Source organism: Setaria italica, chromosome IX (genome assembly GCF_000263155.2).
Source record: "Setaria italica strain Yugu1 chromosome IX, Setaria_italica_v2.0, whole genome shotgun sequence".
Classification (NCBI taxonomy): domain Eukaryota; kingdom Viridiplantae; phylum Streptophyta; class Magnoliopsida; order Poales; family Poaceae; genus Setaria; species Setaria italica.
Genome location: NC_028458.1, coordinates 16,624,533 through 16,636,419, shown reverse-complemented (window position 1 = coordinate 16,636,419; position 11,887 = coordinate 16,624,533). Strand labels below are relative to the sequence as shown.

Sequence of the window (11,887 nt, the reverse complement as noted above, 5' to 3'; positions counted from 1 at the left end):
ATGCAACGGCGGCTGATGTATTTAGCACGGTTCCACTCATCAAGGGTTTAAATAGCGTTTGCAGTGGCGCCCCGTTTGTTTCCGCGGCGACCGTGCGGTAGCGGGCCGTGAAAATCCCACCGAACGAGCTGCGGTGCGCCGACGCCACGTTCACTTTTCAATTGCATTGGGGGGGCTGCGAAACGCTCGCCGCAAGCGAATCGCTGCAGTGCGGCACTGCGCGGTTGCGTCCTATAGCGGTGAGGTACCACGTACAGCGGCATCTACCACTTAATGTTTGTTTTAGAGGAGAGCGGGAGCCCTAGTGGGTAACAAATTAGTGGAATGGTACAGTCGGTCACCAGAAGCACAAACATAAACTAACATGGGTAGGGACACGCTTTAATCTGGTCCTTGAACACAAATGGATCCTTCACAGACTCACAGTCGTTAAGTCAACGTGTATATGCACCTTGTTGATAATCGAGTTAGGCTTGCACAGGAAATTTGATGGATGAAATGGATCCCTCACACAAAAAGTGGCATTATTCTAAGAAGATAATATAACCTGGCTAGGAGAAATTGGAAGGGCAACGAAACTTGCAGCTTTAGAACTGCAGAATCCCCCAATATCTCTTTTTCGATTGTTGTTATACTACTTTTCTATGGCACTCTATAAATATTTTTTTGGCATTGCTCCACCTCAAAATGTAAATGAGAGAAAAACGTGATTTAACTTATTGGTAGGGCAGCCGCCTTTTGTTTTGCAATTTGGCTCACGAGAAATGATGTTGTATTTGCCACAAATGCTACCATAAAAATTTTCTGCAGGTTCTATTTAGTTGAATGTACTGGCTATGGTTTTGGCTCCACTTGCAGCGCAGCAACAAGAACCAAAAAGAGTTGTTGACCCAGGCGTGCCAAACATTGGAAGTGTAAGCAATACATTTCATTGCTTTCCGCATATTGTTGATTAGTTTCAGAATTGGACATTAATGTGTTTTTTCTACAAACGGTCTATTTGTGATTGTGTAGCATTTGCTAATGCTTATAATAATCATGGAATGATTCTTTCTCCTTGAGTAGGTTGACATTATCTGGGAAAAAAACAGGATCACATGCGTAAGCGTATTAATTTATTCTTCAATTTGACTTATTTCTTTTTCTCACCGGGAACTTTGGAGATATGATCAAACTTTTTTCCTTCTATATAGCTACGAGCTTGGTGATATGATGCTCGATACCAACTGAGCAAGCCACGGTCCTCGTCTCAATTTTTTTGTTCGACTAGTCAATTACAAAAGGTTAATTCCCTAGTAGTTAGGTTTAGTTTGCATACGTAACGAATCCTTGCATCCGCCTGTTGTGAACGTAGCATGAGCGGTATTCCTGACAACGCCGGCGCTTCAGAAGCGATGTCACCATCGAAATAACTTCAGTTTAGGGTTCGTACAAGAAGAGCAATGAACTCTCCTGATTGTTCCATTTCGTCGATCATCGTCAACCTTTCCCATGCATTGCACTAAATGCTCTAGCTCGATCAACATCGGCTTCAAGACATTCGGGATTTGTCTATCTGTACGTGTGAGCCTCGAAGTGTCAAAGGATTCAAACATTTTCTCAAATCGTCACGACTACACGCAATGGTTAGTCGTCGTCTCGTCGATGCCAATCTCTTGAATCGAAGTTAACTTCACCTGGTGATCCATTGCACGCTCATCACCCTAATGATGCACCTCTTTGTTCGCTTTCAACCGTAGGAGAAAAATTCTCCCGTATTGTCCGGTTCGTTTCCACTTGCCATGGGAATAGTCAGATTATAACATAATTTAATTATCAACAATCCAAGGATCGGATATGACGATTGTTATGAGCAAGGAAGCTTTAATTTACTCTAACATGAAATGTGATGTTCCAGCCGTGGTAATCATGTATACACGTAGCCATTACCAAAAAGAAAAGGAAAAAAGGAAACCCAGGCTAGTATGTGCAAAAAGTAGGACCCTCACCTCTTAACCAAGACCATACAAATAAAAAGTTAAAAACCTTATTTGCTGCAATTTCCAGGGGAAGGAATGGGCGACTATATATGTTGTTTTCCACCATATATTATTGAGGGGTTTTCTAAGGCACCTAAAGTGGCTCACAAACATTTGTCACTACAAAGAGTGACAAATTTTCCTCAGGTTTTCTTTGCAAAACATACACGCGCACTTGCCTTTATGAATATATGCATGCACAACCCTAAATCTATAAGCACCTTCGAAGCAAATCTTTAAATTGATGTTGCCAACACAAGTGTCCTACTATCCACGTGCACGTTATTGCTTACCTTTAAAAAAATAGCACCATTAATTAGGAACTCCTAGAATAAACCTAGGAAATCGAGAGCACCACATGCCTCCCTGTAGTTTTAAAAAATTGGCCAACAATTCCTAGTACATTTGATTAACTGGCTACAAAGCTGTGGACAATGAGTTTGTCTCTGTGGAGACTATGTTGTTGGCAATCTGTCAAAGTTGTTGGTGGCAAATATATTTACTATTATGACTGCTTGAAATATACTAAGAAAACCGTTGGTCACTCCACTAAACACTGTGCCAAAAAAGAAAGATTCAATACTAACGAGATGTGCAACGGTTCAAGTAGTGGATCAAAACATGTCTGCTATCACAATATTTCTGACGGATTTTATTTTGCCATCTCATACATGTCATAAAAAAATGATGCCAATTGAAACACCATTTGTTACATGCCATACAACAAACAATTATTGCGTGTACCACCGTCAAATAATTTGACTTAGGGGTGTTTGGATCCATGGACTAAATTTTAGTTCAGATCACATCGGATGTTTGGATACCAATTAGAAGGACTAAACGTGAACTAATTATAAAAATAATTGCATAAACCGTGGTCAAATCATGGACTAATTAGGCTTAATAGATTCGTCTCACGAATTAGCCTTCATTTATGCAATTAGTTTTATAATTAGTCTATATTTAATACGCCTAATTAGTATATGTGGCAGGGACTAAAGTTTAGTCCATGTCTCCAAACACCCCTTAGTCACATTTCTCGAGCCACGCTGTCTGTGGTCGACAGCATATGGTTTTGGAAGCTTGTCCGTTTGATATATCTTTGCATAGCATTGACTTTTTGTTCATTGAAGTATTGATTGTTCGTATTTGTTTATATTTCCAATACAAAAGTACATATATCCTCAATACTCCCTCCATACTCGCAAAGGAAGTCGTTTTGAACAAGGCTTGGGTCAAACATTGGGAATATAAATCATGAATAACTTTTAAGTTGTTGAGTTTGGAAATGTGAAAGTCATATAAATAGATTTGTCTTGAAAAATACTTTCATAAAATTATACATATATCACTTTTTAATAAATTTTTTTATAAAAACAAGGAGTCAAAGTAATACTTTGGAGACCATGTTGCTGTCCAAAACGACTTCCTTTGCGAGTATGGAGGGAGTATTTCTCAAGCCGTCATGTTCAACTATTTGGCGTGCTCTTGTTAGTTTGAGCACATCTCTTTATTTCTCTCACGCACCCTCATATGACAAATCATTTCTCGTTAACTCTTTCTCGAAGATGCCAGACATCCAAAGGTATATATTTTCATGTGTAGGTCAAGCCTGGCTCTGTACATGCTGACCGGTGGTTGGACTTGGACGGCACAGCGCCCTTAATTGGCTTCTCTAGTCTTCTTGTATCCATCTCAGTTCACATAAGGGAAGAGTAATTTGAGCTTCTAGTTCTCTCAAGTTGATTTCTTTCAACAAAATAATTTAAGAGCTAATTAGGTGAATAATAACGTGTTTATAAAATTAAAGCACCACGTGTATTCAAAGATCCCAATAATATATATACATGGAATTTATGGGAAGAGAAGCTATACCGACCCATTTTTTCATGGTTTCGTTTTTTTTCTTTTATCTTGGTAGTCATTTTCATTGTTAATCGCTATACATCACTTACAACCGGTAATGCTAAAAGTTACTGGACATAATAATATAGCTATACATGTGCTTATATATCATCGCTCTAGCTTGGTCCCTCCTGCATGCACGCGCTGGGGTTTGCGGCGAGCCACACGCTACTGATTCCTTCCGCGCGTGTTCATTCACGTTGCTAATCGCGTCCACGTCGATCCCCCGGTCGTTGATTGCGTGGCCGTCCGGGCTAACTGATCAAATCGTGGGCCAGAAGTTTGCGATTCGGCCGTTGGGGCCGCCGGAAAGCCGCGCGGCTCCGCTTGATCACTCGACGGCTCGATCCGATGATCCCTCGGCTAGTAATATGTTTGACTGCGAATTGAGCATAGTTCAGTGATCGATAATGTTACTCGTAGTGGAATCTATCTAGCAGGGTCTAAGTTCTCGACTTAGGTACTTGTATTTTTATTGGATTTACCTAGAGTTTAACTGATGCTATATATATTATTTCAGTGGTAGACGACGTATTCCGTTAATAACGAGGTGTGTTTGTGACTTCATCAATCTTAAGTCTGCCGACAATAGGGATGAGTGTATATGGACATCTACGTCTTTACTATGTTTAGTAAAAAAATAATATATTCGATTAATTGCATGTCTCGTGACAAGTAACTACTTTCGCAGCAGTGCTGAGTGCTGATGGTTCGTCGGTTGATGGTAGGATAGCGGAATCTGTAGTTTAATTAGCTCGTCACAAGCTGCATGCTGCCTGTGATCGGTGTGCGTGTTCGTTATGAGCACCATCAAGATCTCTGTCAGATCTTTTGCTTTTGTTTGTGTTTGGTTGTATAGTTTGCAAGCGGCCGGTGCGGTTGCTAGCTCGCAAAATCAAATAGTACTAGTAGTAGCATTTAACGTGCTTCCCCGTGACTAGCTTGGTTGTCGCATGCAAACATTCTCTCACACGTAATAACTACCACCTTATAAATCCGAATATAAATTTGTATGATTTGGTCATCTGGCGTCACAGCCTTCCACGTAGAGGCAAAGGATTCTTGTTGTGGTCTAGTCACCTTCTCCATCCATGTCTCTGTACATGACTACTGCCTTGGCTAATCACTAGGTGCACACGTTCACTCGCACACGCCTACACATATGCTCCTACTACAACTCTAACACTAACAGTGCGAGGATTATATATATTGATCGCGCGTAAAAAGAAATGTGACCTTGTAACCATCTCTAAACTCGTAAATTTTTGTGACTAAGTCTAATCTCATCTCGTCTTACTTGCTATATCTTTTGTATCGAGAGGAACCCATACGTGGTTGTATGAGTGGAACTACTCCCTCCATTATAAAATATAAGAAATTTTAATTTTGCTTTAATTAAGTCAGACTTCCCTCTTTTTGATTGAGTTTATAGAGCATCAATTTAGTAGTTTTAATAAACCCACCATTAAATAATTTATTTGGTATGTCAGATGTTGTTGGATTTTTCTATAAATAAATTTAATAAAGTTAGAGATTTGTAACTTAAGATAAAACTAAATTATTTTATATTTTAAAACTCAGGAAGAAGCCTCCCTCCCGAATTGTAAATCGTTTTGGCATTTTTAGATTCGTAATTTTTACTATATATATCTAGATATAGTGTATATCTAGATGAATAGTGAAAGTTGGGATGGATGGAGTACTTAGTTTCCACAGTAAAGTTAATGGATCTTAAATGATCACTAGGATTGGATTCGTATCCTCCTTATCTTGTTTCTTTAAACGCCGGTCTAACGGCGGATGGACCCGAACTGTACTGTTCGATCGATCAAGGTGCAAAAAGGTACATCCATTATGTCTAGTCTTCGGGGGTCCATGCTCCTTGGTGCCCCGAAGCACAGGCAGTGTTGTGATCTTGTTGAGCTTTCTTGCCACAGTGGGCTTGTGAAACTTCTTCCAAACACAGCAGGGAAGCGTGAGGCGCTTAGCCTGAGCATGTATTATTATTTAAGCTCTGTATATCTCATGACGAGATAGATGCCGAGTTGCCGACAGAGGACACATTTCATTCTCCTACGGTTCTACCCGTCCCAAAGTCACCAAGAAAATATAATTAATTTCTTTCGCAGAAGTAAAAAAAGAAATACAGTTAACTAACTCCACGTCATCTAACGACCTAGCTCTTCTCTTAGCGGTCTTAGCCATGTTGATTAATTAGCCAGCTTGGCATGGCGACCCGTGTGCTTCCTCCCTCTCCGGCTCTCCCTAGCTATATATGAGCCGCCATTACCTCGCCTCCTCGTTCATTCTTTACACTTGCCACTTCAAGAAATAAACCACCCAAAGAGCGGGGATCATATCGGAGGATTGGTAGATGGGGCTGAGGGAGATGGACTCGGCGCTGCCGCCGGGTTTCCGCTTCTACCCGAGCGACGAGGAGCTGGTGTGCTTCTACCTGCGCAACAAGGTGGCCAACCAGAGGGTCGCCTCGGGGACCTTGGTCGAGGTCGACCTCCATGCCCGTGAGCCATGGGAGCTTCCCGGTAATTAAGCTCCTTTAACTATATATAATCATCATTGCATTTTCTATCTTCACCGGCATCGTCTTCACTTTTTTGGCTCATATGTAAGAGGGCCACTCTACTTTGCTGAACATCATTTTACCGCCTGTCCTAAATTATGTGACCGTCTCTTGCATACTACTACTCCCTTTATCCCAAATTGTAGGTCGTTTTGGCATTTCTAGACTCATACATTTTGTTATTCATCTATATGTACACTATATCTAGATATATAACAAAAAACTGCGAATCTAAAAATCTCAAAACGACTTACAAGTAGACAGCACTATCTCTTCACAAGTGCTGTATATGATAAGGTTCTTGCCGTTTTACCCAAAAAAAAAAACTCTAGAAAGCTTACTGTATGCATGTGTTAGTTGCATGATTGATGTGCCGGAAAACGGTTTCACCATGAGTGCCATAGAGAAGTGCACAAAGATACGTAAGTTACTAATTACTACTTCCTCGTTCCCAAATTACCATTCGCTTTGGCTTTTCTAGATGCATAACTTTTGCTATATATCTAGACATAATATATATCTAGATGTATAATAAAAGCTATGTATCTATAAAAACCAAAATGAATAGTAGTTTGGGACGGAGGGAGTAAACATATGATATTTAGACAAACAAGCTAATTAGTTCAAAAATAAACTAAACTATTGTTTGTCCTAAACGTCATAGAAGTATATGTATGTAGAATAACCAATTTATTCATGTGAAGAATGCATTATACAATAGTATATATGCATATGTAACATAACTAATTTCCTTAAAAATCAACATGTTCGTGCTTCATTTTTTTTTCTTTGAAGGCAATTCTAGTTTCTTGTTTCTCATCATCTTTGCTACCGGCTCCTGATTGATCACATCATCATTGGCAATCTTTCTACCCACTTACGCGCTTAGCTATACGTATAGTTGCTTTCTTGATTCTTAGAATCTCTCTGCGTACAAGTATAGTCACTTTAATTAGCCTTATTAAACAATATAGAGTCTATTCACTTTAGAAATTAAATGTATAATACATGTGTATCTCTCCTCTATGTACATGGGTGTATGATCTTCTAGCCTTAATTAATTCGAAGATACTGGGGAAATTTCTTCTGTTCATATGGTCTGATACAGACATATATGTATTATTCGGCTTACTCGGAGCACAAGTACTATCATGCGCGGTTGCTAGCTAGCTTGGCACCAATAATTTGTGATGGCGTCTCACAGAACTCCAGCACGCGAGGGACCAACGACGGAGTCCACTTCTAGGGCCATAACAGCGTCACTATATTCGCACTGTGCCAACTCATATGTGTGCATCCAATCACATCCTCTTATGCTTATAGGCGTTATTGTCAGCTATGTGCTTCTTCACTAGGGACACGATCATGTGACATGCTGTCAGCTCACAAACAATTAATTAATTAGAACATGATCAAGCTTTAATTTGAGCATATCCTAATAAAAAAAGAAATAAAAGAAAATAAAAAAATGTATGATATATATGAGAGGTGATTTTGACATGCAATATATGTTCTTGTAACAAAATTTCAGATGTGGCTAAGCTTACCGCAGAGGAGTGGTACTTCTTCAGCTTCCGGGACAGGAAGTACGCCACGGGCTCGCGAACGAACCGTGCAACCAAGACGGGTTACTGGAAGGCGACTGGCAAGGACCGGGTGGTCCATGAGCCGGCCACGCGCGAATTGGTTGGCATGAGGAAGACGCTGGTGTTCTACCGTGGCCGTGCTCCCAATGGGCAGAAGACCGGCTGGGTCATGCACGAGTTTCGCCTCGAAACACCTAACTCGCCACCAAAGGTACACAATATAACTTAATTTACCATACGAGATATATCTTCGGCACTAAGATAGCTAGCAGCTTGGCTGGTAGCTTCCTCAAGACATATCACCCAAATGATGGCAAATAATACTCACTCCGTTTCAAATTGTTGGTTGTTTTAACTTTTTTAGTTTATAGAGACATACACTAGATTTAGGTGCATAGCAAAAATTATGCACCTAGAAAACCAAAACAACCTACAATTTGGGACCAGATAGATTAATAAGTAATGATGTCTAAAGTTCGTCAAGAAACAAAACTAAACAATATTGAGTGCGAGGCAATGTGCAAATAGTAATGTGTACCACGTATATATCTACAATTTTTATGGAGTTCTTAAACTATAACATGTTGGTTTAGCGTATTATCATGCTAATGGCACGCCTTAGACCCTTGTGTTAGCTTAAATCGTTTGTCTCTGACACAAAATTATAAAAGTATACTCCATTTTCTAGAGTGGTATTTTGTCCGTAGCGTCGGTGGAAAATGACCTGCAGAAAGGGTGGCAATATGCATGCATGTGTGTAAGCTCGGATTTGAAAAGTACTCCGAGCCAAAGATATACAAAACACATTTTTCAGTTGTGGCGGCTTCATCATGCACATATACATGAATAATGTTTATGCATAAAACAAACAAAGAAGAAATCGTCATCTGCCGTGTCCTACATGCAAACCTTATCCGCAGAAGCAGCTGCAAGCCAAGTGCATGGACCTGCCATTTCCTCACGTGCCAATTAATGTTATTGGACATTGGCATGCAGGAGGACTGGGTACTATGCAGGGTGTTCAACAAGATGAAACTCTCGTCAGAAGGCGAAGAGGCAGGAAGCAGCGGGATCCACAACGGCCACACCGCCACCGTCTCTGCTGAGCCCTCCTCGCCGCCGCCGGCGTTCCTCGGCTCGCTACCCGACCCGGCGGCGGCTCCGGCGGACAGATTCTACCAGCAGCGCCAAGTAACCACGGGCAGCGGCAGCTCGTCTGGCGCCCTGCTGATGAACCTGCAGGCGATGCTGCAGCAAGGCAGCAGCTGCTTCCTGGATTACTGCAGCCCGGTGGTGCACCATGGCGTGGCGGTAGGGGCGCCCCACAACGCCGGCTGCGGGGACGATGCCGCCGTGGCCATGGCGCTGGGGCACGTGGGGTTCGAGGAGCACGGCCTGGGGGAGATTGAGATGGAGTACGCGCAGGCGCAGGGTGGCTGCGGGCTCTACTTCTAGCTGGCTGAGAGAGTAGTGGTGCTATGAATTATTAAGTTTGTATGTACAGTTTAGTAGTTGCATTACATGCAGTGGAGAAATTGCAGTGTAGTTCAGAAGATTTGCTAGTTTGGGTTAGAGCGAGAAGGGAGTATCAAATTGTGATTGTGAATTTGTGTCTACATAGTTTCCAGAAATACAAATTAGTTATCTTCTTGTACTTAAAAAATGAAGTTGTAAGTGGATGGCTGGCTTATTCGGAAAATAAAAGTGGACGGCTGACTCCAGGGAGAGCGATTAGTTGGCATATTCATTTGATTAGCCCATTATTAAGACATTATCAATATAAGCTAGTAAAGCGAACCGAGCATAGCTCAGCTGGTAAGATTTCTTGTGGTGGAACTTATCCATCAAAATTTGAGTTCTCGAATCGGTACTGGTGCTCGCATTTTCAGTGGTAGGCGACGTGCCTGTCGACAGCGAGGCGTCAGTGGTGACTTCATCAATCTCGAAAATTGTCGGGTTTAATTTTTCGAAGGTGATCATAAGAATAGGATTACGTGCGTATATTCGTAGGAGCAAGTGTGCATGCATGTGAGTGTCTACGGTTTGCCAGGAAAGATAAAACGATAACTCACATTTCATCTGGTGCGTGGCAGGCCGCCGACTGCCCGGCCCTGAATTTCACATTCTTTTTTACATTTGGCCCGCCCAAATTAAAGTGCGTCGATTCCAGCCTAGAGCGTAACCCAGAGCAGAAAATAAAATAAATTAAGTTACTCGATTCCAGCCCAGAGCGAAAACTGGCCCACTCAAATCCAGCGCAGAGTACAAAACGAAAAAAGCCCAGAGCGAACATTGGCCCACTCAAATCCAGCGCAGAACAGAAAATGAAAAAAGCCCATACAGAAAATGAAAAATTGACGCTAGAAGGAGGGCTCGAACCTCCGACCTTGTGGTTAACAGCCACACGCTCTGGCCAACTGAGCTATTCCAGCTGTTTGATGTGGTGTCTTTTCTTATTTATTTCAATATAGAAACTGTTTCCATTCTCATCTCACCAACCGTGCTGTTGTAGCTGTTTGTTAACCATAAACTTTGTGCGCATGTTTGCACTGCAAGAGCATGTGCACTTTTCTCGTGCACACCTGTACAGCTACACCTTCCAATCTCCTGTGTTCTAAGCATCGAAGATGACAAATATGCAATGATAACAAGTAAACACAAGAAACTGGAAAAAAAAATTGTGCCACACCGTAAAAGGAGGGGGTTTTGAAAATAAAATTTTGCTTCATATACATAAGAGAGGAGAGGCAAGAGCAGTGCTCTTTTTGTTTGAGAAAATAGGGAAAATAACACCCTTTTATTTTTCTTAATGAAATAACACATACACAGTTACACACAGTTGATGTTTGAATGATTTCACCATGTCACTACCAAATTTGATTTTGCGACATGGCTTGTGAACCTTGCTCTTATTATCATATCATGAGGGGTTTACCGGTTGCTCAAGTCATTTTCTATTTGTTGTGGGAGAATTCATAAGGTAGCAACAATACACTGATAAAAAGATCGAATTTTGCTATATTAGCAGTTTAATGTTACCTGATTATTGTTGTAATCCGCAACATATGCAGCATCCTATGCTCTCAACTAAAAGCAATACTACGAGCTTATGATTTGTTTTCTTTTCTATAGGATGATTGAAAAAATGTTTTTGTGAGGAGATGAGCTCCATCATGAAAGTAGGTTTACAAGAAAAGGAAAAAGGTTTCATTATGCAGACTCAAGATGAAGACGAAGTTTTTTTTTTCAAGCCTCTCATCTGGGTACTGCTGTTCATACACACACAAACACATCAACTCCTTACGCACGCACACTCCATTCACACCTCTTTTTTTATGTTTTATATTTGTGAATGAATCTATCCTCACTATGCGCGATAACCTTCTATAAACTAGTGTATGTTGCTATTTTAAAATTCGTTGTATGTTTTCATGAATACATGTATAAGTTACAAAAGGAGTGTAAATGATTGGTTGGCAACAATCAATCACTATGCATACGCATGATTGAGAAAACATCTGTATATTTTATTCCTTTCATCACATAATCAACATCAGACATCACTTTTCATGATGCAACAAGAGTACCGAACAGCAAATCACCTCAAAATACCCCACAACCAGAAGGAACTCGATGAACAACCCCACACAACCAAATAAGCTCCAACCATTAGCTCAGAGCCGGGCCTACATGCATAGGCAGGACGACAGCTCACCCCCCAGCATCACAGCGAATGTTAACGCGCAAAAGCCAAACAAAAAAAAAAGAAGAAAATTTAAACAAATCCGTCTGCATCT

General features: G+C 41.0%; 1 protein-coding gene and 1 non-coding gene across 2 annotated transcripts; one reads left to right on the top strand and one right to left on the bottom strand.

Moving 5' to 3' along the window:
- The first annotated feature begins 6,205 nt into the window (after positions 1-6,205).
- LOC101761470 (protein CUP-SHAPED COTYLEDON 3) lies at positions 6,206-9,812 on the top strand. Its single transcript, XM_004982809.3, has 3 exons — positions 6,206-6,466; positions 8,036-8,301; positions 9,087-9,812. The coding sequence occupies exons 1-3, from the start codon at positions 6,298-6,300 to the stop codon at positions 9,543-9,545; spliced, it is 894 nt and encodes a 297-aa protein (XP_004982866.1). The 5' UTR covers positions 6,206-6,297; the 3' UTR covers positions 9,546-9,812.
- A 636-nt stretch (positions 9,813-10,448) lies between these two features.
- On the bottom strand, positions 10,449-10,522 carry TRNAN-GUU. The gene has a single exon. It is a non-coding gene; the product is annotated as a tRNA-Asn (tRNA).
- Between the last annotated feature and the right edge of the window lie 1,365 nt (positions 10,523-11,887).